The sequence below is a fragment of the Scyliorhinus torazame genome, chromosome 2 (assembly GCF_047496885.1).
Source record: "Scyliorhinus torazame isolate Kashiwa2021f chromosome 2, sScyTor2.1, whole genome shotgun sequence".
In the NCBI taxonomy this organism is placed as follows: Eukaryota; Metazoa; Chordata; class Chondrichthyes; order Carcharhiniformes; family Scyliorhinidae; genus Scyliorhinus; species Scyliorhinus torazame.
Window position 1 is genome coordinate 49,906,463 of NC_092708.1, and position 24,796 is coordinate 49,931,258.

Sequence of the window (24,796 nt, forward strand, 5' to 3'; positions counted from 1 at the left end):
TTAGTTAGCTTAACCCCACCTTTACGCGAGGTGCATGTTACTCCCCAGTTGAAAACCTAACATAAGATATACAGCAGACAGCCCATTCCCCCCCCCACCCCCCCCAACTAGCCTGTGCTGTTCATACATCACACGCTTCTCCTCCCATTCCGCCCACCTCTTCTCAGTCTTTCAACATAGTTTTAGATATCCTTTTTCTCTCCTACTCTTAGATTACTTTTCATCTTAGCTATTTGCCTTAAACGCTTCATTGGTGTGTCAGTATTTTTTCTTTATTTTTTGATAGAACGTAGATGGCATTGGCAAGCATTTGTTGCGCATTCCTAATTGCTGTTGAACTGAATATCTTGCTAGGTTGTTGCAGAGGGCAGCTAAGACTCAACCACATTGCTGTGGGTATGGGGAGGCGGTGGCGTAGTGGTATTGTCACTGGACTAGTAAACCAGAGACCCATAATAATGCTCTGGGGGACACAGGTTCAAATCACTCCACTGCAGATGGTGACATTTGAATTCAATAAAAGTCTGGAATTAAAAGTCTAATGATGACCATGAAACCATTGCCAATTGTCATAAAAGCCCATCTGGTTCACTAATGCCCATTGGGGAAGGAAATCTGACGTCCTTACCTGGTCTGACCTACACGTGACTCCAGATCCATAGCAACGTGGTTGACAGGATCTCAACTGCCCCCTCAAGGGCAATTAGGGATGGGCAATAAATATTGGCCCAGTTGGCACCGCCCACATCCCATGAATGAATTAAAAAAACATGTAGGCAAGACCAGATCAGGATGGCGGATTTCCTTCCCTATTAGTGACCAAGATGGCTTTTTACAACAGTCAATGATTAGTTTCATGGTCACCATTTCAGAGACTAGCTTTTAAAAAATTGAATTTAAATTCCATGAGTTGCTGTGGTGGGATTTGAATCAGTGTCATTAGCCTGGGCCTCTGGATTATTAGTCCAGTGACAATACTACGATGCAATCATCTCCATCACTATTGAACTTATTAGTAACTATTTTGTATTAATCATTCCTAGTTTTGGATTTTCGCTCAGGTGAAAACACCCACTTCATATCTACTCTGCCCAACCCAATCTTAGTCTATCAAGTCTGCTGTAAGTTGAGTCTGATGGAAAGTTTTTGGTACTGTACCCATCAGGACAGATGCAAGAAAACAAAATTTTAAAGGGAACAACAATTTATACTGCATGAGAAATGGGCAAGTGGACTCCGATTGGTCGAATCATTGCCATGGAGAATGTACCGGGGAACAATTGTCCCCTATGCTTTTGCTCAATTGAAGGTGCAATGTCTAGAAATATTGTCTGGACAGAAAACAGAGATAAATGGATCATTTCAGGTTGGCAGGCTTTACTACTGGGGTACCACAAGAGGCAGTGCTTGGATCCCAGCTATTCACAATCTATATCAATATATGTGGGCACCAAATGTAATATTTTGAAGCTGTTGATGACAAAACTTGGTGATCCACTCTGATAGGACAAAGAAAAATGCAGTATTTCTGAAATGGGGAGAGATTGGGAAGTGTTGATGTTCAAAGAGACCTGGGTGTTCTTGATCATAAGTCATTGAAAGCTAACATCATGCAGGTGCAACAAGCAATTAGGAAGGCAAATTGTATGTCAGCCTTTATTGCAAGGGGATTTGAATACAGGAGGAACAGAGTCTTGCTGCAGTTGTACAAAGGTGAGTCAAGCCTAGAGTATTGTTTGCAGTTTTGGTCTCCTTACCTAGGAGTGCAACAAAGACTCACCAAACAAATTCCTGGGATGCAGGATTGTCCTAGGAAGAAAAATTGAGGAGACTGGGCCTGTAAAATTTAGAAAATCGAGAGGTGACCTCACTGAAATGTTCAAAATTCTTAGAGGATTTGACAGAGTAGTGGAGGTAACAGTTACAGAATAAGGGGCTAGCCAATTTGGACTGGAGATGAAGAGGAATTCATTTCATCAGAGGGTGGGAAATATTTAGAGTTCTCTACCAGAGGTTCATGGAGGCTCAGTCGTTAAGTATGTTCAAAGCAGAGGTCAGTTGATTTCTAGATGCCCGTGACATTAAGGGGTATGAGGATAGTGCAGGAATATGGCATTGAGATAGATCATCAGTCATGATCTACTTAAATGGCAGAGCAGGCTCAGGGGTCAATAGCCTACTCCTATGTTCCTCTAATATGTTTGCAAAGGATAGGGCCCTGCTAAGAATAAATGTAGCTTCTAACAATCATAAGTGAGCCAAATTGCGAGTTTGATGGAAAATCTTAAATTGGTTGTTAGTGAATCTCACAGAATCATTATGGCGTAGGAGGCGGCCATTTGGCTCATCATGTGTGCACCGACTCTCCAAATGAGCATCATGACGTTGTACCATTTCCATGCCTTTCCCCTGTACCCCTACATTACTTGAATAGAAACAATCATCTAATGTCCCTTTCAATGCCTCGATTGAACTTGCTCCCATCTCACTTCCAGGGAGTGTATTCCAAAACCAAACTAATTGTGTGACAGTTTTCCCTCACATTACATTCACTTCTGCGGCAAATCATTTTTAAGTTTGTGCTCTCTCGTTCTTGATCCTTTAATGAGTGGGAACAGTTTCTCCCTATCCAACTGTCCAGCAACTTCATGATGTTGAGAATCTCCTCTTAGCCTTCTTCTCTCCAAGAAGAGCAGCCCCAACTTCTCCAATCTATCCTCATAACTGAAGTTTCTCATGCCTAGAACCATTCTTGTAAACCTCTTCTGGACTCTCTCTAATGCATTCACATCTTTCCACCGGTGTGGCATCCAGAACTGTACACAATATTCCAGCTGTGGTCAAACTATTATTCAGCCAATTTTGTATACACATTGCTGCTTTCCCTTTTATTCCATGAGCTATAACTTTTCTCACAAGTCAGTTGACACAGTATTGAATGTCTTATGAAAGTCCATGGACATCACATCAACAGCAATACCCTCATCGATCTCCTAAAAGAAATTCCAGCAAGTTAGTTAAACATGATTTCCAATTTAGAAATTCATGCTGGCTCTTCAAAATATCAGCATATTTTTCCATGTGACTACTAATTATATCCCGAATAATTGTTTCGAGAAGCTTGCCCACCACTGATGTTAAACCTACTGACTGTAATTGCTGAGGCTATGCTGACAACCTTTCTTGAACAAGAGCGTAACATTTGCAATTCTCCAATCTTCTGGCATCTCCCCAAACTCTATAGAAGACTGGAAAATTATGCCCAGCATAATTCTTAACACTCAGAACAGTTCAGTAAGTGCTGTTTAAACGCAGAATCACCAAGGGTTATAGTAGCGGAGACAACACGGAATTTCTGAAACTGAGGTGACACCATTCTTAGCAGCAATTACATGCAAGTCTGATAGCGTTGAAAAGGTAACCAATGCCTTTTTTTCCTGAATCTTGCTATGTACTGACCTGCAGCATTATTTACATTTATGGAGGTAGAAGACACCATGAATGAGAAGATAAATAAAACAATGCATAACCTCAGGGTACTCACCTTTTCTCAATAATATATATGTAATACATATATCATACACACGGAATGCAATACAATACAGGAAAAAGTTTCAAATAAAATACCAGCAAATGTACTCCAATTCATGTATAGAATGTATGTCATACAGCAGTCACTCTACAGTTTATTCTTAGGGGAACAGCAAATGTTTCTGTACAATATTTAACAATCTCTTCCATCTCTCCATCCAGGCCTTTCCCTGGCTTTCTGTTTGGAAGATATTTGCACAAAAAAAGTCCCAAGTACATATCCAGTATTACAGTAATTTGTGCCCACAGATGCACAGAACATTGATACAGACTTAAGCAAACATAATTGTTTAGAGGTATGTGTATCACAAACTGCTTTAAGAACTCTCTGTTGGCAAGTTCTGAGGTAAGCAACACTTAATATAGAATGCCATTTGTATCATTCTGTCCACAAAATATTTGAGTTGTCTGAGGATCTTTAACCTTAATAGAAATAGTTATTATATTGCATGATTAACAATTTTACCCTACCTGAAGGCTATTATTTCTCCCTGTGAAGTGTAGGCTGCAAGGTAGAGTTGAACTCTAAAATGTTAACAAAATCATTGCTTTGTAAAGTGATTAAAAAATCTTTCTACAGATGAATGATACAAACTACATTCTACAGAACAAGTACCTAGTGGAGAAGATTCCTCCTGGTTGTGTTTTTGAGACAAGACACCAGCTGACAATCTAATCCAAACTTGTACAAGTGGGCATGTAGAATATATACACCGTTGCATTTGCCCTTTTTTTTCCCTCTCTGCTTGGAGTATGGGGACAGATTTTAATTTGACATCAGAATTTTCTTGTTCTGAACCTCTGCATTACATTTTGTGTTTGTCAGTATATCAAACAATTTTAAAAGTAAGCACTTCATATATGCATAAAATATTTCACAGTGAGCTCCTGATTTGCAAACATTTTTTTTAAAGCTGCAATATATTCTAGGAAACAGAAATCAGTATAACATGATATGGGGAAGGGGAATGTTGCACAAATACTATTACAGATACCTGATAAAATATTCCAACTAATTATTATTCTGTTGACAAAACAGGTTATACTGAAAACCTGTGAGCAAATTTAAAGTCGATTTTCTAAATTTGCATAGCCTTAGCATATGGCTTACAATCTGAAATATCCGAAGTTCATTATTGTTATGCAGTGTTAACTGCTCATGGTCCACCAATTGAAGCAAATTCTTAGGGAAAAACACTGGTGCTAAAAATTCAAGAATTGATAAGGATAAAGAATTTTCCAAATATTAGAAAGGTTAGAAATGTTTAGCCTAAAATACAAATTTGTGCTTGACAGTAGATTTTAATGGGATTTGGGGATTGTAAGAAATTATAGCGACTTTTCAGTTGCTTTAGTGATATACTGCAGCTTTAACTAATACTTTGTCAGCTTTTTACAATAGATTATTGCTGAAATCAAAGTCAACCGTAACTGTGAAAATACTTTATAATGTTGCTAGATCAGTCACAATCAGCTTCAATTTGATCAGTAATCCTATTGCAAAGTATAAAACTGCAGAAATGCAGTAAACACTTTAGTGTCATCTAAAACATTTGGCACCTAATCACTATTCACACAGTCAGTGTAGGTTTACGGCCTTTGTGATACTCCTCATTGTGCAGTTTTGTACTGAAGCATTTAGCTATACTGCAACAATGCAATACATGGTTAACACTTGGTTAAAGACAACCAAATCCTGGCCCTGAAAAGTAAATTGAGCAGCAGTTGCAGTGGTTAGTTTTGACTTGCGTCGATTGCTAATGTATAAAATATAGTAATTGTTTAGGAACAGAAGTCAGTACCAGTGACTTATATGTGTATCTATTGCATATATTATTATTTTTTTTAAAAGTTCCTCATTGCCCTGCAAGTTCTTTCTAAACTTACTGAAATGGCACCAAAATTAGTGTAGGACTGTCACCACAACTCAAAACAGAGAGGGTTTGGGGTAACAAATTCCTGAGGTTATGTTGGTACAGTGACACAGTAGACTAATGACTGCACTTTTAACAGGTATGCAAAATTACTTTACAAGTGTAACAAAAGGAAAACAAAGGATATATTACTTTACAAAATAAAAGCATTCAAAATTTTAAAAACACCTCCAGTGTTAGTTATAGCTTGCAAGTTTAAAAACAGAAAAGCATGCTTACATCTCTGAATTCTCTATAGACACAGCAAATCTAAAATAAGGAAGTGCTTTTGAAAGCCAATTTTGGGGCTAAAGGTATTTTCAAAGCTTCACGTAGCAAAGGAGCTATTAAAAGCAGACAACTGCATGGTTAAAAATTATTACATGGAGCTTGCACAAGAAAGCAAGGCAGAATATTTTTTGAATGGCCTTCTCCCATTGGCATAGAAAGGTATAGTTTATACTTTTTTTAAAAATGCAGTGATTTAATACATAAAATTACATCAAGGTCAACTGTCAATTCAAATCTGTTAGTGTTATCAAACTTAAAAGTACTAATATAGTTTATCAAATATGGAAACTGAGGTATACCTTGTTGAGGGAGGTTTATGGTTATAATGTAATGCTTGAAGCGTCTTTGCTATGTCCCAAAAAACCTTGATTTGTTTATACATATAACAGCAGCACACTGAACATCCACAAGCTATGTCATATTGGCATACAATAGTTCTTTTGTGAACGCAAATAGTAAATGCAATAAAAATGAATTGCCCTTCTTTCTGAAATGAAAGGTACTGGAACGGAGGAAACATCCTCACAAGAAGCCAGTTATCTGGTGCACTCCAACTTTTAGCCACGCTCATGTTACCAAATCTGAGAGCCACACTCTTCTATGACATGTTCTTAAAGAATCATCCTTCACCCATTTAGCTTCATTTGCTGGAAGAAAACCGTTCTTCCAGTGTCTTAGATGAAGTTTACTGAAGTGTTGAGTGATCCATGCTACAACCACATTGTCTTCCATACTACCTCTGACTGACTGTGGTACCAGTCACTTCCATTGCCCACTTGCCTTTCCATTGGCTACCAATTCTGTTAAGTGTGTAAGGACAAGATACTGAATTGTTTGTTGTAACCTGTCAAATGAATTCAGCAAATAGCAGCTCTATTGTAGAGTCCCTTGGTCTGGTTTATGACCATTGTAACCATCATAGGCTAGATTCTTTGGGAGGAAAGTCAACATTTGTAACCATGGTAACTACTGTCACAATGTTGTCTGTAGTAATCGTGCTCATTAGTCTTTGCATCTGAATAATGCGTTCTGCAACACAACCAGCAGATAGTCTTGCCTCTGCATCATGATCCCAACATTCTTCTATAGTCTCACACAACACATCTATTCCCTGGAAGAGAACACAAAAGAAAAAAACTGTTAAGAAAAATTGTCAATCAAATAAAAATAATTGGTGGTGGAAACGCAGATAAAAGGGTCAAACCAGGATCATGACTAGGATGCAAATCGGACTAATTTGGAACCATGGTTAAGAAAGAGTTGCATGCAGCCCAGAGTGCAAATGGCCCAGAATTTTCAAAAAATAGTTTCAACCTGAAATAGGAGTTAATCCTGTGAGATATTTAAAATATGGGGTGCAATTCACCCAAAAATGCCGATGTGTCATTTTGGGGGAGTTTGGCAGGGATTTTCCCGACAGCTTTTTGGGTGAGATCCAGAGCTGGATTCACCCACACGTAAGTCAATTTTTGGGGCCTTGGATACCTTCTCTCCAGTCCAGCCCACACTTAGAACGTTTCATAGGACGGAGTATCGAGTATAAAAGCTCACAAATTATGTTAGTTATATACAACGTTGGTTAGGTCACATTTGGAATAATGTGTCCAATTCTGGTCACCACACTACTAGAAGGGCGTGGAGGCTCTGGAGAGTGTACAGAAAAGGTTTACCATGATGTTGCCTGGTATGGAGGGTATTAGCTATGAGGAGAGATTGAACAAACTGCAATTGTTCTCTTGTTCTCCCTGGAGAGACGGAGGCTGAGGGGCGACCCGATAGAAGTTTACAAAATTATTTCGGGGATAGATAGAAAGAACAGTCGGAGGCTTTTTCCCAGGACGGAAATGACAATTACAAGGGTGCACAAGTTTAAGTGACCGGGGGGGGGGGAGAATAGGTTCAGTGGAAATGTGCGGGGGAATTTTCTTTTACACAGAGGGTAGTGGTGGCCTGGAATGCACAGTCAAGTGAGGTGGTTGAGGCAGGTATGTTAGCGACCTATTAGGCTTATCTGGATAGGCCCATGAACAGACGGGGTATAGAAGGATACATAGAACATTACAGCGCAGTACAGGCCCTACGGCCCTCGATGTTGCGCCGACCCGTGAAACCACTCTAAAGCCCATCTACACTATTCCCTTATCGTCCATATGTCTATCCAATGACCATTTGAATGCCCTTAGTGTTGGCGAGTCCACTACTGTTGCAGGCAGGGCATTCCACGCCCTTACTACTCTCGGAGTAAAGAACCTACCTCTGACATCTGTCTTATATCTATCTCCCCTCAATTTAAAGCTATGTCCCCTCGTGCTAGACATCACCATCCGAGGAAAAAGGCTCTCACTGATCCCACCATGGCAGCTGGTGGAATTTTAATAAATCTGGAATTAAAAGCAATCCAAGTGATGGTGACCATGATTCCATTGCCTAAATCTCATCTGGCTCACTACTCTTTAGGAGGCAGTGATTGGCGCAGGCTTGGAAGGCCGAAAGGCCTGTTCCTGTGCTGTATTGTTCTTTGTATCACCCCCCTTCCCAAATTGAGCACACACTGCTATGGGGTTGCTGAGGGGGGGCCTCTTCACCCATTAGGTACAGCAGGCAGTAAAGGCAACAAATGTATGTTGGCCTTCATATCGAGAGGATGTGACGATCGGAATAGGGATGTTTTACTGCAATTGTATAGGATGTTGTTGAGGCCACACCTCAAGTAGTGTGTGCAGTTTTGGTACCCTTTTTGGAGAAAGGATGATCTTGCTATTGATGATCAGCCATGATCATAATCAATGGCAGAGCAGCCTTGAGGTACCGAATGGCCTACTCCTGCTTCTATTTTCTATGTACCTCCCCAGCCTTTACGACATCCCTTCATAACCCCCCACTTCAGAACCCTCCTTCACACTCCAGCCCCCTTTGATGGGTATGCCCCCCCAACCCTTCTCAGTGCCAACCTGTCTCCCTGACAATGGCACCTGACAAAGCCAGGCTAGCACAGCAGCAGTGCCAAGGGAGCGCCAGGGTGCTACCCTGTCCTCGACCACAAGGGGGCTCCAATGGGCTCCGAGACCCTCGGAGTGAGCATCACACCTGGTTAAGTACTAGGCTTGTGGAGCCTAGTACTTACCAATGGCCGGTTGAGGCCTCACCAGTACGGCCAGTGACTTCTAGGCGCCGCGAGAATCCAGCCTCAAATAGACCGCACATATTTAAATGAGACAAATTGCTCATTTAAATATCATTACTTGGATCACACCCAGTGAGGGCATGATCCAGCTTGCGCCAGGCACAGCGGGTCGTGTGATCCCCGCATGGTTTTGCACATGGCGTGAAACCAGATTTGGGCCTCTCTTGTGATGGCCCTGGCACACGAGATCAGCGCCGGCCACAACGCGGTGGGAAAATTGGACCCATGGTGAAGGATTGGACTTAAAAGGAACATAGTCGTTTCAGCCAGGAGCAGGGAGGGCTCTTTTGTTGGACTGGCAAGAAGTGGAGCAGATGCAGGATGTTTTAAACATTGAAGCAGTCCCTCTGGGAGCAAGGCATGCAAGAAAATCTTCAACAGTCTGACATGTGAAAGTTTTAAATGTGCCAAATATTGCTCATCTTTTGTGTTGTAGACTCTGGTTGAAGAAGAAATGATAGGCAAACCTGCATTGTTCAATGACAGTGCCATCTATTGACCAGAAGACAACAACTGCAGTGTGATTTTAAAAATGCTGATATGTAAATCGGGTTTTATAAAGTCCTGACATAAAAGTATGATTCAAAAATTGTGACATCAAAAGCAAACTTCAAGATCACCTATCTATATATACGGATATAAAACTGATTTGTTAAGTAAATGAAACTTCAACTAGGGAATTGTGTAGGATGAGATCAGAGATTAATTTGCCTTCAGACTCCAGGTCAGAAAACAGGATGAAATGTTCATCCATTTTTGTCAGTTTGTAAAAAAAAGAAAATGTGAGGGGGTAGAGATGAGCATATCAAATAACAAAACTGATCTGTTCAAATGATTTATAAACAAATACACTTACAGGATGTTTTTGCCAGTGTTCTCTAAAAATAGGTCTCATCTTCTTATGCACAACCACCTCTTGCATATCTTCAAGGGATGGATGTTGTCCAACTTCCTCTTCAAATGGTAACATGTATTCATCTACTGGACCTGAGTGTCAAGCAGATAGTTGTTAACTTTGAAATGCTGGCAATGATGTGGCAGAAATTGTCCTTGAACTTTACATGAAAAATTATAAATATTGTAATATTGATGTCGTAATTTATAACAAAAAACATGGAATCAAGAGGTCAAATTTTTAACATGTAAAGAGATGTTAAACAAAGCAAGCACTATTGACTTAACACCAAAGCTTTTAGAAAGGCTTGTGTATGAAACTCAGTTCTACTCTATAAAAAAAAAAAAAATCATTTTTTCCCTGTGTTCTTTAAAACAAATTTAGAGTACCCAATTAATTTTTTCCAATTAAGGGGCAATTTATCATGGTCAATCCACCTACCCTGCACAGCTTTGGGTTTTGGGGGCGAAACCCATGCAAACACTGGGAGAATGTGCAAACTCCACACAGACAGTGACCCAGAGCCTGGATTAGAACATAACAGCGCAGTACAGGCCCTTCGGCCCTCGATGTTGCGCCGACCTGTGAAACCACTCTAAAGCCCATCTACACTATTCCCTTATCGTCCATATGTCTATCCAATGACCATTTGAATGCCCTTAGTGTTGGCGAGTCCATACTGTTGCAGGCAGGGCATTCCACGCCCTTAGTACTCTGAGTAAAGAACCTACCTCTGACATCTGTCTTATGTCTATCTCCCCTCAATTTAAAGCTATGTCCCCTCATGCTAGACTTAGCCATCAGAGGAAAAAGGCTCTCACTGTCCACCCTATCCAATCCTCTGATCATCTTGTATGCCTCAATTAAGTCACCGCCTAACCTTCTTCTCTCTAACGAAAACAGCCTCATGTTCCTCAGCCTTTCCTCATAAGATCTTCCCTCCATACCAGGCAACATTCTGGTAAATCTCCTCTGCACCCTTTCCAATGCTTCCACATCCTTCCTATAATGCAGCGACCAGAATTGCACGCAATACTCCAAATGCGGCCGCACCAGAATTTTGTACAGCTGCAACATGACCTCATGGCTCCGAAACTCAATCCCTCTACCAATAAAAGCTAACACACCGTACGCCTTCTTAACAACCCTCTCAACCTGGGTGGCAACTTTCAGGGATCTATGTACATGGACACTGAGATCTCTCTGCTCATCCACACTGCCAAAAATCTTACCATTAGCCCAGTACTCTGTCTTCCTGTTATTCCTTCCAAAATGAATCACTTCACACTTTTCTGCATTAAACTCCATTTGCCACCTCTCAGCCCAGCGCCGCAGCTTATCTATGTCCCTCTGTAACTGGTAACATCCTTCCGCACTGTCCACAACTCCACCGACTTTAGTGTCATCTGCAAATTTACTCACCCATCCTTCTACGCCCTCCTCCAGGTCATTTATAAAAATGACAAACAGCAGTTTGTCAAACAGATCCTTGTGGTACACCACTAGTAACTGGACTCCAGTCGGAACATTTCCCATCAACCACCACCCTTTGTCATCTTCCAGCTTGCCAATTTCTGATCCAAACTGCTAAATCACCCTGAATCCCATGCCTCCGTATTTTCTGTAGTAGCCTACCGTGGGGAACCTTATCAAACGCTTTACTGAAATCCATATACACCACATCAACAGCTTTACCCTTATCCACCTGTTTGGTCACCTTCTCAAAGAACTCAATAAGGTTTGTGAGGCACGACCTACCCTTCACAAAACCGTGTTGACTATCTCTAATCAAATTATTCCTTTCCAGATGATTATACATCCTGTCTCTTATAAACCTTTCCAAGATTTTGCCCACAACAGAAGTAAGGCTCACTGGTCTATAGTTACCTGGGTTGTCTCTACTCCCCTTCCTGAACAAGGGGACAACATTTGCTATCCTCCAGTCTTCTGGCACTATTCCTGTAGACAAAGAGGACTTAAGATCAAAGGCTCAGCAATCTCCTCCTTAGCTTCCCAGAGAATCCTAGGATAAATCCCATCCAGCCCAGGGAACTTATCTATTTTCACACTTTCCAGAATTGCTAACACCTCCTCCTTATGAACCTCAAGCCCTTCTAGTCTAGTAGCCTGAATCTCAGTATTCTCCTCAACAACATTATCTTTTTCCTGTGTGAATACTAACGAAAAATATTCATTTAGCACAGTAGAGGTCAAGGCAAGGTTTCCACTTTTTTGGTGGAGGGGGGTTGTTGGGGAATAAACAATACTTGTAGTGGTAAATAAGATATTCACCAATGAAGCGAATAGCAAATTTAGGAGAAACTAGATAAACATAAGGGAGAAAGGAATAAAAAGAATAGCTGTTGGGATTAAGAGGGATGGGAGGAACAACATAAATGCTGGCATGGGCCAGTTGGGCTGAATGGTCTGTTTTTGTACAGTGAATTCCATGTAACTAAACCTTTCTGAAGAAGTGTGGAGTGCCAGGGAGAGTTCCTCAGGAGGAAGCAGGAGGAAGCAGAATATAAAGTTTTATTATGAACTTCAACTGAGAAGCAACAAAGTAACCATTTACATTTTTAAAAATTGTTATTAGAATAATTCTAATTCTGCACTGTAAATTCTATGAATAAGAAAAATCAGACCAACCATCTGTTGCTGTGCACCTTGATGCCAATTCCCACAGCACGAGACCCATTGAGTACATATCTATCCTGAGGAACGCATCACGCTGGAAATTTATAGCACCTTCCAAGACCTCTGGAGCCATGTACCTTCGGGTGCCAACCTGAAATGAAAGAAAAATAGAGTTTAAAAAAAATCTGATATGCACATTTTTATTAGCTAAAAAAAAGTCTCTTTTGGGTCTTCAGGGTTAGGGTTTCAGGGTTGGATTCAGTCAGGTAAAAATCTTCACACATTCTTCCCCAAATCCCAGAACCATTCCATGCATACAATTAAATGCAACAGAACGGTCAGGATTCTCAATAACGTGTAATGCTAAGTCACATCAGACTATATTTAATGTTTTGGATAATTTTATTCAGCAACATGAGAAACGGGCAGGAAAGGAACAAAGAACACTTCATGGCCCACTTTTTGCAACAGTAATGATGGTGAAACTGTAAGCAATCGCAGTAATTACAACACGAAAACTGACAGCAACTTCGGGAGTTTGTACCTGCAAACATTAAGTGCAGAAATCAGTGACTGCTTTCAGTGTTGACAGAGGGGGATTCAGTGATGGTAATGCCATTGAACGTCATGATGATGTGGTTGCATTCTCTCTTGTCGGTGATAGTCACTGGAGATTGACCCGGCACCTGAGTGGCAAGACTGTCACTTGCCACTTATCAGCCTGGGCCTGAATGCTGTCCAGGTACTGCTGCATATGGACACAGGCTGCTCGGTGTCTGAGGAGTCACAAATGGTGCTGAGCGTTGTGAACATGAACATCCTCACTTTAGACCTTATGATGGAAGGGAGGTTATTGATGAAGCAGTTGAAGTTAGAAGAATGCTCGCAGGGATGTCTTGGGACGGAGATGATTGACCTCCGACATCCATAGCCACCTTCCTCTGTGGTAGGTATTGATAGCTTTCGCCGTGATTCTAACAGTCTCCAGTTATGCTAGGGTTCCTCGAGTCAACTGCTGCCCTGATGTCAAGAGCGGTCACTCTCCAGTTCAGATCTTTTGTCCATGTTTGGACTAAGGCTGCAATGAGGTCAGGAGCTAAATGGTTCTGGCAGAACCCAAACTGAGCATCAGTGAGCAGGTTATTGTTGGGGCTGGTTTAGCACAGGGCTAAAGAGCTGGCTTTTAAAGCAGACCAAGGCAGGCCAGCAGCACGGTTTACTTCCCGTACCAGCCTCCCCGAACAGGCGCCAGAATGTGGCGACTAGGGGCTTTTCACAGCAACTTCATTTGAAGCCTACTTGGGACAATAAGCGATTTTCATTTAATTTTTAATTTCTTCGAGTAAAGGTAGCTTGGTGGCACTTTTGATAGCCATTTCCCAACATTTTACTGATGATTGAGAGAAGACTGATGGGTTGGATTAGTCCTGCCTTTTGTGAACAGGATATACCTGGCGAATTTTCCACATTGCTAGAAAGATGCCAGTGTTGTAGCTGGAATTCAACAGCTTGGCTAAGGGCGCGGATCGTTCTGGAACACAAGTTCTATTGCCAGAATGTTGTCAGGGCCAACAGCCTCTGAAGTATTCAGTGCCTTCTGTATTTCTTGATATCATGTGGAGTGAATTGAATTTGAAGACTGACATCTGTGATGCTGGGGACCTCAGAAGGCCAAGATGGAGCATCCATTTGGCATTTTTGGCAAGAATAGTTGGAAATACTTCAACCTTCTCCTTTGCACTGATGTGCTGGTTTCCCCATCATTAAGGGTGTAGATATTTGTGGAATCCTCTTCCAGTGAGTGTTTTATTATCCATCACCATTCATGACTGGATATGACAGGATGCTGATCTTAGATCTGATTGATCCATTGGCTATGGGATTGCTTAGCTCTGCCTGTTGCATGCTGCTTCCGCTGTTTGGCACTTAAGTAGTTTGGTTGGTTCACCAGGACGACACCTCAATTTTAGATGAATCCTCCTACACTCATTGAACCAGGGTTGATCCCCTGGCTTGATGGTAATGGTACAATGGGGATGTGCTGTGCCACGAGGTTCTAGATTGTGGTGATTGGTTGTTACTCTACTTATTAATCAACGCAGTTACGTGCAGTTACGGGGTATAGAAGAGTACAGGCAGTTGGGCTAGATAGGACATGTGATCGGCGCAGACTTGGAGGGCCGAAGGACCTGTTCCTGTGCTGTATTGTTCTTTGTGCCTGAAAATCCTCTTGACTTAGCGCCTGATTTAAACTGCAATGAAGGAAGGGAAGTCCATTGGCACTGAGAATACTTGGCTTTTGTGGGAAGCTTTCAAGGTCAGTGGAAAGCACTGTTGTTTTGCCACTGACTGCAAAATCTAAGTGAAAATCCACGCAGTACATGCCCCATTATGAGAGAATACAACCAGATCACGTGTTCATAGGAAAAGGAGACCATAGAACAGTACAGCACAGAACAGGCCCTTCGGCCCTCGATGTTGTAGTTCTGTTCAGATATAATAACCCAATACCCCAAGAAGTGTTGGAAATAATATTCTTTGGTTGAACTCAAAGAATCTCCCAATGAAATGGATACAGACCTACAATATTTGTTCAAGGGTTCTGCTTCCCCAGATTGGCTCCCAATGTAGTCTTAAGATTGCAGACCCCCCCCATTGGAATTAAGAATCACTCAAGTCTCCATCCTTCTGACTACATTAAATAATTTAGGAGGAAAGGAGAACCAAAATTAGATGTCGCCATGACTTAAACATAATGACCGGGATTCTCCAACCCCGTGCCAGGTCGGAGAATCGCCATGAATCGTACCACGCCGCCCCACTGCCGACCCGCCGATTCTCCGGCGGCGGTTCTCGGGCGCCCGCGGGATCGTGCTGTGCTGGTCTGGGGCCATTGAAAGCGGCCCCCCTGGCGATTCTCCGGGCCGCTTTCAATGTGCCGAGTGCCCGCCGAGTTTGGCCAAGTCCCGCCGGCGTGGGTTATGTATGGTCCCTCTGAGTTCTGGCTGTGGGGGCTGTCCTAGTGTGGGGGGGCACGGGGATCCGACCCCGAGGGGGGGGCCTCCACGGTGGCCTGGCCTGCGATCGGGGCCTACCGTTTGGCGGGCGAGCTAGTTCCGTGGGGTGCCTATGTTCCTCTGTGCCGAGCCCCTGTAGGGCTCCACCATATTGCCCGTGAGCCGGCGTGGAGATGGGAACCCATGCGCATGCACGCACTCGCGCCGGTCGTGGCCGGCGTTCGGGCGCTGCAGCTGCGGACACCACTCCGGCGCCGTACTAGCCCCTTAGGAAGGGGTGAATACCTGCCACTCGAGGCCCGTTGATGCCGGAGCGGCTCGCGCCTCTTTTCACGCCGGCATCAGAACTTGGCCGCGGGATTGGAGAATACAGGCCAATGTATTTTACAATTTTGAGATGGGAGGGAAAGAGTACTTTGGTTCGCAAGAAATAAATTTGTACTCTTGAAGGATGTTGGTGCTTCGGAAACAAATGTTGTAACGGCAGATGTAGATTTAGATGGTATTTGAGGAAAAAGGTTTTCTCCCAGAGGCTGGTGGCAATCTGGAACTCACTGCCTGAAAAAGTGGTGGAGGGAGCAACCGTCACAGCATTTAAGTAGCATTGATGAGCACTTGAAACGCAATAGCATACAAGACAATGGATCAAGTGCTGGAAAATAGGATTCAAATGGATAGGTGCTTGATGGCTGACGAAGACCCGATGGGCCAAGGGACATCTTTCTGTGCTGTCAGACTCAAAGATTCTTTCTGCTCTGCATCAATAATATTCCTCAGTCCCCTTAGAAGAGTTGATCTAATGTACTTTCGCTTTTATTTATTTCACACGCTAGGCACACATGGAGTTGTCCAATCAAAGACAACTAAACAAGAGGTCAGTTTTAGGATAATAGGTAACAAATTTTAAACGGAGTTGAGGAGAAATTACTTCTCCCAAAGGGTTGTGAATCTGTGGACTTCGCTACCCCGGAGTGCAGTGGATGCAGGGACGGAAGTAAATTTAAGGAGGAGTTAGACAGAGTTTTAATGGGTTGAAGGGTTGTGGAGAACGGGCAGGACAGAGCGGTTAAGGCCAGGGTGAGATCAGCCATGCTTGAATAGCGGAGCAGACTCGATGGGCCGAATGGCCTAATTCTGCTCCTATATCTTGTGAACTTGACCTTTGTGTCTACTTTGAAAAGGCGTTAAAGCATATAGTCTAACAGGTATTTGCTTTGAACATGCTTCATGCAGAAATTCTTGATTAAACCACATCTTAATAGTTCATACCTGGCCGTGAGTATCACCCGCTGACTTCCCAGCTTCAAATCTCAAAGCTAAACCAAAGTCTCCTATACAAGCAGTGAGATTGTTCTTCAGCAACACATTTTTACTTTTGAAGTCCCTGTTCAAACAGAATAGAAATACTTAGTCCTTACAAAAGAAACAAAGTTGTCATCTCATTAGTGCACGTAGATCATGCATCCACATTAAATCACAGAATAAAATTTACGTTGTGTTATCTTGCAGAAACCTCATACACAATGGATAATTTTGAAATGCAGTAACTTCTGTATACAAATGCAGCAGCCATTTTACAAACTGCAAGATTACACAAAATACAATAATATGTATGGCAAGTTGATATTTGTTTTGGTGGTACGAGTTGTGGTGGTATGGGGCTGGTTGAGCACAGTGGGCTAAATCGCTGGCTTTTAAAGCAGACCAAGGCAGGCCAGTAACACGGTTCAATTCCCGTACCAGCCTCCCTGAACAGGTGCCGGAATGTGGTAACTAGGGGCTTTTCACAGTAACTTCATTGAAGCCTACTTGTGACAATAAGCGATTTTCATTTCAATATAAACATTGGCCAGAACATCAGAATGCTCTATATGAGCAACTTCATAGTATTTTTAACAGTCATCTAAACTCATGGCCTTGATGAAAATCCTCACTGACATCAAACTGTGTTGTAATAATAAAATAATAATCTTTTATTATCACAAGTATGAAATTACTGTGAAAAGCCCTTAGTCGCCACATTCCGCCACATGTTCAGGTAAGCCGGTACAGGAATTGAACCCGCGATGCTGGCCTTGTTCTGCATTACAAACCAGCTGTCTCGCCCACTGAGCTAAACCGATCTGATAGATTATTGCCAACCAAGATTTAGGGCCGGATTCTTGCCAACAAAGTGGGACATTCGAGTAAGGAAATTTCTCGACTTGGCAGACATGTCTCCATACAAATGTTTTTGGACACACTACTTTCGCTCCAGGAGGCAGGGGTGGGATTGAGTCAGGCCCACTGACCCCAAAATTAGTTAGGACACAAATACGGAGGCATGCAAGTGCTGAGGCTAAAAGACCCGCCTTGATTCTCTGGGACATAGGCCAAGTCTATTAAAGTCTATTGGGCCTTCCAGCTCTCACCCCTTGCATTCCCGTCCACTCCCCATATATCTAATAATAATAATAATCACTTATTGTCACAAGTGGGCTTCAATGAAGTTACTGTGAAAAGCCCGTAGTCACCACATTCCGGCGCCTGTTTGGAGAGGCCAGTACGGGAATTGAACCCATGCTGCTGGCATTGTTCTGCATTACAAGCCAGCTATTTAGCCCACTGTGCTAAACCAGCCCCTCCCATTGCTCCGCACACATTATGGACTATGTACAGAACTAGAAGCATATAATAATAATGGCACGTCTTGAAATCCTCATTTAATAAACCCATTCAGAAATCTACTTTGTAAAAAAACTGCTGCTCTTACAACCTTCTAAAATGCTTAATCAAAAGCAGCCATTCAGTTTCAATAATAGAAGCTTTACCCAAGCTCACACACCTCTTAATCTTGTCCAAATAAACATAAGAGATCAAAGAAAGCACAATTTATTACAAACTCATAAATAAGCCAATCAGTCAAAGTTAACACTCTAATGCAGACCTCAAAAACAGATGCCTGCTGAACTAATCCATCAGTGTGCTTTGGAGCTCCGCCCAGCATTTACAATGAGGTCATCTGGAGAAACAAATGTCTGGTCATCTGGAGAAACAGATGTCTAGCCATCTGTTTCCTCTATTGATATAGATGCCAGATGGCCTCATTATAAATGCTTAGAATAGATAAGCTCAGCAGGGGTGGTCTGTTTTCACAGATGGAAGTGGAGTGTTTGTTTTCATTTAGTGGCATTTTTGAGTTCATAAAATGTTAATCTTTCTTGGAACGCCCTTCTTTCAATGTCTGCATGTTTATTTGAACATGATTAAAATTTGTGAATTGAGGTAAAACTTCAGTTATTGAAATTGAAAGGCAGTTTCTGATTAAGCATTTTATAAGGTTGTAAGAGCAGCAGTTTTGTTTTCAAAGCAAATTTCTCAATTGGTTGTTTTTTTTTTAAAAATGAGCATTTCAAGCCTTGCCATTGTTATTATCTTTTACTGGTTCTGTACATAGCCCTAGCTTTGTGTGGGGCGATGGGAGATATGAGGGGAAATGGGGAGTGGCAGTGTCTGATTAACCAATTTATAATCAGCAGCAGACTTCTGGGTGGGTGTGTTTTTTTAAAAATAAGCATTTCAAGACATGCTATAGTTTTTTAAAAATAAATTTAGAGTACCCAATTCATTTTTTTTTTCCAATTAAGGGGCAATTTAGCATGGCCAATCCACCTAGCTTGCACATCTTTGGGTTGTGGGGGCGAAACCCACACAAACACGGGGAGAATGTGCAAACTCCACAGAGACAGTGACCCAGAACTGGGATTGAACCTGGTACCTTGGCGCCGTGATACTTGCTATAGTTTTACATGTTTTATTGGTTCTATATATAGTCCATACAGGTTGCAGGAGAATGGTGCAAGTGTAATGAATGCACCATTCAAAAGGTTCCCGAATCCAGACTATGGTTCACAACTTCTCTGAGGTACTGTGAACCGAGTCCTCGAGAAGCTAGCCCAACTCCTTGAAAATTGCGGGAGGTTATGTGATACAGGTTGGGAGTGCAAGCTACCCGCATCAGCAGAAACTGCCAGCATGGGAATCATGGAATTGATTTCAGCCACCATTTTTAAAGGTCTCCAGCGTCAGCCCAACTGCGGAAAATCCAGCCCATTAGGAAGTCCCAGAGCATGGCTAAAGGCCATAATCTTCTGACTCAGGAGAGGTAAGTGCACAATCAACAGAGCCAAGTAGACCAAGAACAATGCTGTACAAGAAAGGAAAGGCCATCAAACTATCTGGATGTTCCATTCCTGGGTTTTTGACCAGATTCCAAATTTAACTGCTTATTTACTTAAGCTCAGAAACAGTGTTTAAGGATCAGTAAGCCTAGCGTACCTGTGAGCGATGGCAGGTTTGTGTCCATCTTTTAAACCAGGTTTATCTTCATGAAGATAGGCTAGGCCTCTGGCCATGCTCTCAGCAATATGGCATAATTCATTCCAAGTAACCACATTAGCTTTTAGATAATCTGTCAAGGAACCCTGAAAGTAAAACAAAGTAAATACTTTTGGCACATGCAGGCTTCAACTGGGAAAGGATCTTAGCTCCATAATTTCCTCTGACTTCTAACAGGTAAAGTGATGGAGCATGATGTTAATTAATTGCAGATTTACTACAAAAAGTTAATTTTACACCTCCTTTATCTTCACATTTATTTTTAGTTGAGTGGATTTTTTGTTTCCCATAACAGTCATTTTCCAGATCAAAGGGTGGGTTAACAAAAAGCAAATTTACAGGTTTTTCCAGTCTTCTTTGTAATCAACGACAAATGCTTGACCCATCTTCTAATTTTATGCAGAGATATTTATTGCCCTATTTCACACCTCCTGAATGGATCAATAGAAATTGTGACTGTACACAGGATCAACCAATCTTCTACTTTCTTGTGTGCAGGAATCTCAATCATGAATGAAATAAAGTCAGAAAATGCTGGAAATATTCAGCAGGTCAATCAGCATCTGCAGAGAGTAACAGATTAAGGTTTCAAGTTGATGCCCATTAATCTGGAAAAATGAGATTCAGTCAATTATGCCAGTTATACAGTTGTGGCCTAGTTCAAGCTTTGCACAGGTGAAGGAGACACATCCTGAGTGAGTGAGACACATCCAGAGTGGGAATTGGAACTTGGTAATGTGGTGCAGTGAGGTAATCAGGCAAGGCAAGTCTAATTTTACTGTTTTTCAGTTAAAGGTGCAGTGTGCAGCTTCGTGTCTGATTGACTGAAGCTGCCTCCACTCTAATTGCTGAGAGGCAGTTATCTGTCAGTCACCTGAGACCTGTTTAGAGGCACAAGGGTATACATTGTATTCTTCTGTTTGTAGCTTAAGTATTGTAAGTCACCATCGTTAGCGGAGGTCTGTATAAAAGACAGAAAGTGCGCTCAGTAAGCTTTGCGCAGATGAAGGAGACACATCCTGAGTGAGTGAGACACATCCAGAGTGGGAATTGGAACTTGGTAATTTGGTGCAGTGAGGTAATTCGGTGCAGAGTGGGAGAAGGTGCTTTTTCCCTACCATTTTGTTCTCTTTCTTCTGGCCTGTAACTGTTAATCTGCAGGGAGAGAACCAGAGAGCATCCTGGGAAGGTAAGTGATTTTTATTACCGTTTCAAATTGTGTGGGGGTGAAAACTGAAGTGACATCACAGTAAAGCTGTGACCTGATTGGCTGGTTGGGAATCTGTTAAATTTGGGAGAAACAAAATTGCAAAACAAATCTAATTGTTTAACTAGATAATGGAGTAACTAAACCTGAGGGTAGTGATCGGTATTTAGCATTTAATTTTACAGTAAAAATCATTTAGCGTCAGGGCCATATAGTTAATTGTAACTCAATCTAACAGTAATTCAAGTGTTTAGTTTAAATTAATTAATTAGGGCTTAAATGTCAATCAGCGGGGTGCAGTGCTCCAACTGAGAGATGTGGCAGATCTGTGACGCTTCCAGCGTTCCGGTCGTCTACATCTGCAGCAAGTGTAACCAACGGCAGCTCCTCACAGACGGCGTGGTTCGGTTGGAGCAGCAATTTGATGCACTTAGGTCCATGCAGGTGGTGGAAAGCATCATAGATAGGAGTTATAGAGATGTGGTCACACCCAAGGTGCAGGCAGAGAGATGGGTGACCACCAAAAGGGGCAGGCAGTCAGTGCAGGAATCCCCTGTGGTTGTCCCCCTCTCGAACAGGTATACCACTTTGGATACTGTTGCGGGGAATAGCCTATCAGGGGAAAACAGCAGAAGCAGTCAGAGCAATGGCACCACGGCGGGCTCTGATGTTCAGCAGGAAGGGTCAAAGCGCAGAAGAGCAATAGTAATAGGGGACTCTGTAGTCAGGGGCACAGAATAGGTGCTTCTGTGGACGTGAAAGAGACTCAAGGATGGTATGTTGGCTCCCTGGTGCCAGGGTCCAGGATGTCCCAGAACAGGTAGCGGGCATCCTGAAGGAGGAGGGCAAACAGACCGAGGTCGTTGTACATATTGGTACTAACGACATAGGCAGAAAGGGGCATGAGGTCCTGCAGCAGGCGTTCAGGGAGCAAGGCAGAAAGTTAAAAGACAGGACCTCTAGGGTTGTAATCTCGGGATTACTCCCTGTGCCACGTGCCAGTGAGGCTAGAAATAGGAAGATAGAGCAGCTAAACACGTGGTCAAACAGCTGGTGTAGGAGGGAGGGTTTCCGTTATCTGGACCATTGGGAGCTCTCCTGGGGCAGACCGGTATATGAAGGACGGGTTGCATCTAAACTGGAGAGGCATAAATATCCTGGCCGCGAGGTTTGCTAGTGTCACACGGGAGGGTTTAAACTAGTATGGCAGGGGGGTGGGTACTGGAGCAAAAAGTCAGAAGGTGAAAATATTGAGGGAGAATTAGGAATTAGGGCCAGTATCACTTTGAGGAAGAGCAGACAGGGAGATGTTGCTGAAAACAGCGGGTCTGGTGGCCTGAAGTGCATATGTTTTAATGCAAGAAGTATAATGGGTAAGGCAGATGAACTTAGAGCTTGGATTAGTACTTGGAATTATGATGTTGTTGCCATTGCCTAAACAGCAGGGGCTGTTTAGCACAGGGCTAAATCACTGGCTTTGAAAGCAGACTAAGGCAGGCCAGCAGCATGGTTCAATTCCCGTAACAGCCTCCCCGAATAGGCGCCGGAATGTGGCGACTAGGGGCTTTTCACAGTAACTTCATTGAAGCCTACTTGTGACAATAAGCGATTTTCATTTCTTTCATTCATTCATTACAGAGACCTGGTTGAGGGAAGGACAGGATTGGCAGCTAAACGTTCCAGGATTTAGGTGTTTCAGATGGGATAGAGGGGGATGTAAAAGGGGTGGCGGAGTTGCGCTACTGGTCAGGGAGAATATCACAGCTGTACTATGGGAGGACACCTCAGAGGGCAGCGAGGCTATATGGGTAGAGATCAGGAATAAGAAGGGTGCAATCACAATGTTGAGGGTTTACTACAGGCCTCCCAACAGCCAGCGGGAGATAGAGGAGCAGATAGGTAGACAGATTTTGGAAAGGAGTAAAAACAACAGGGTTGTTGTGATCGGAGACTTCAACTTCCCCAATATTGACTGGGATTCACTTAGTGCTAGGGGTTTGGACGGGGCAGATTAAATTACTGGAGAGAATTCTTCGAGACAGGATCTACTCCCATTTGGAAGCAAATGGACGTATTAGCGAGAGGCAGCACGGTTTTCTGAAGGGGAGGTCGTGTCTCACTAACTTGATAGTTTTCCGACGAGGTCACAAAGATGATTGATGCAGGTAGGGCAGTGGATGTCATCTATTATGGACTTAAGTAAGGCCTTTGACAAGGTCCCTCATAGCAGACTGGTACAAAAGGTGACGTCACACGGGATCAGGGGTGAGCTGGCAAGATGGATACAGAATTGGCTAAGTCATAGAAGGCAGAGAGTAGCAATGGAAGGGTGCTTTTCTGATTGGAGGGCTGTGACTAATGGTGTTCCGCAGGAATCAGTGTTGGGGCCTTTGCTGTTCATAGTATATATAAATGATTTGGAGGACAATGTAACTGGTCTGATTAGTAAGTTTGCAGACGACACAAAGGTTGGTGGAATTGCGGATAGCGATGAGGACTGTCAGAGGATACAGCAGGATTTAGATAATTTGGAGACTTGGGCGGAGAGATGGCAGGGGGAGTTTAATCCGGACAAATGTGAGGTAATGCATTTTGGAAAGTCTAATGCAGGTAGGGAATATACAGTGAATGGTAGAACTCTCAAGAATATTGACAGTCAGAGAGATCTAGGTGTACAAGTCCACAGGTCACTGAAAGGGAGAAGGTAGTCAAGAAGGCATACGGCATGCTTGCCTTCATTGGCCGGGGCATTGAGTATAAGAATTGGCAAGTCATGTTGCAGCCGTATAGAACCTTAGTTAGGCCACACTTGGAGTATAGTGTTCAATTCTGGTCGCCACACTACCAGAAGGATTTGGAGGCTTTAGAGAGGGTGCAGAAGAGATTTACCAGGATGTTGCCTGGTATGGAGGAGCGGTTGAATGAACTCGGTTTGTTCTCACTGGAATGACGGAGGTTGAGGGGCGACCTGATAGAGGTCTACAAAATTATGAGGGGCATAGACAGAGTGGAAAGTCAGAGGCTTTTTCCCCCAGAGTAGAGGGGTCAATTACTAGGGGGCATAGGTTTAAGGTGCGAGGGGCAAGGTTTAGAGGAGGCAAGTTTTTTTTACACAGAGGGTAGTGGGTGCCTGGAACTTGCTGCCGGAGGAGGTGGTGGAAGCAGGGACGGTAGTGACATTTATGGGGCATCTTGACAAATACATGAATAGGATGGGAATAGAGGGATTCGGACCCAGGAAGTGTAGAAGATTTTAGTTTTGACGGGCAGCATGGTCGACACAGGCTTGGAGGGCCGAAGGGCCTGTTCCTGTGCTGTACTTTTCTTTGTTCGTTGTAATTCACCTCCTCCCGAAATATGCAATTGTGGCATATTAGGTCTAACATTCAACATTTAGAATATGTGGTGAAAAATTAAAAGAAAATATTGGTGAAACTAAAAATTCCATAATATTTCATCACAACTGACCAAAGTCAGTAGTTTTTTTTTGAAAATCTTTTTATTGGCTTTTCTCATATTTATAAACAGTTGTTACTTATATACATTACATTTTTCTTGCCCGCGCTAATTTGCTTTACAGAGGTTTGTTTTGTCCTTCATTTGACTAACTGTACATACATTTTGCTGCCCTCTGGATCGGTCTATGATATCCCCCCCCAGGTGGAGAAAGTCCGAGAACTAATT

The 24,796-nt window shown here is 42.7% G+C and overlaps 1 protein-coding gene across 2 annotated transcripts in view; it reads right to left on the reverse strand.

Annotated features, from left to right (window-relative positions):
* Positions 1-3,639: 3,639 nt before the first annotated feature.
* LOC140387977 (activin receptor type-2A) overlaps positions 3,640-24,796 on the reverse strand; it is a 233,995-nt gene continuing 212,838 nt past the window's right edge. For both annotated transcript variants that reach the window (XM_072471411.1, XM_072471405.1), the window contains 5 exons: positions 19,846-19,991; positions 16,798-16,912; positions 12,524-12,662; positions 9,836-9,966; positions 3,640-6,906 (listed from right to left, as the gene is read on the reverse strand). In XM_072471411.1, coding sequence (XP_072327512.1) covers positions 6,712-6,906; positions 9,836-9,966; positions 12,524-12,662; positions 16,798-16,912; positions 19,846-19,991 — 726 coding nt within the window. In that variant the 3' untranslated portion in view covers positions 3,640-6,711. The remainder of the gene's footprint in view (positions 6,907-9,835; positions 9,967-12,523; positions 12,663-16,797; positions 16,913-19,845; positions 19,992-24,796) is intronic.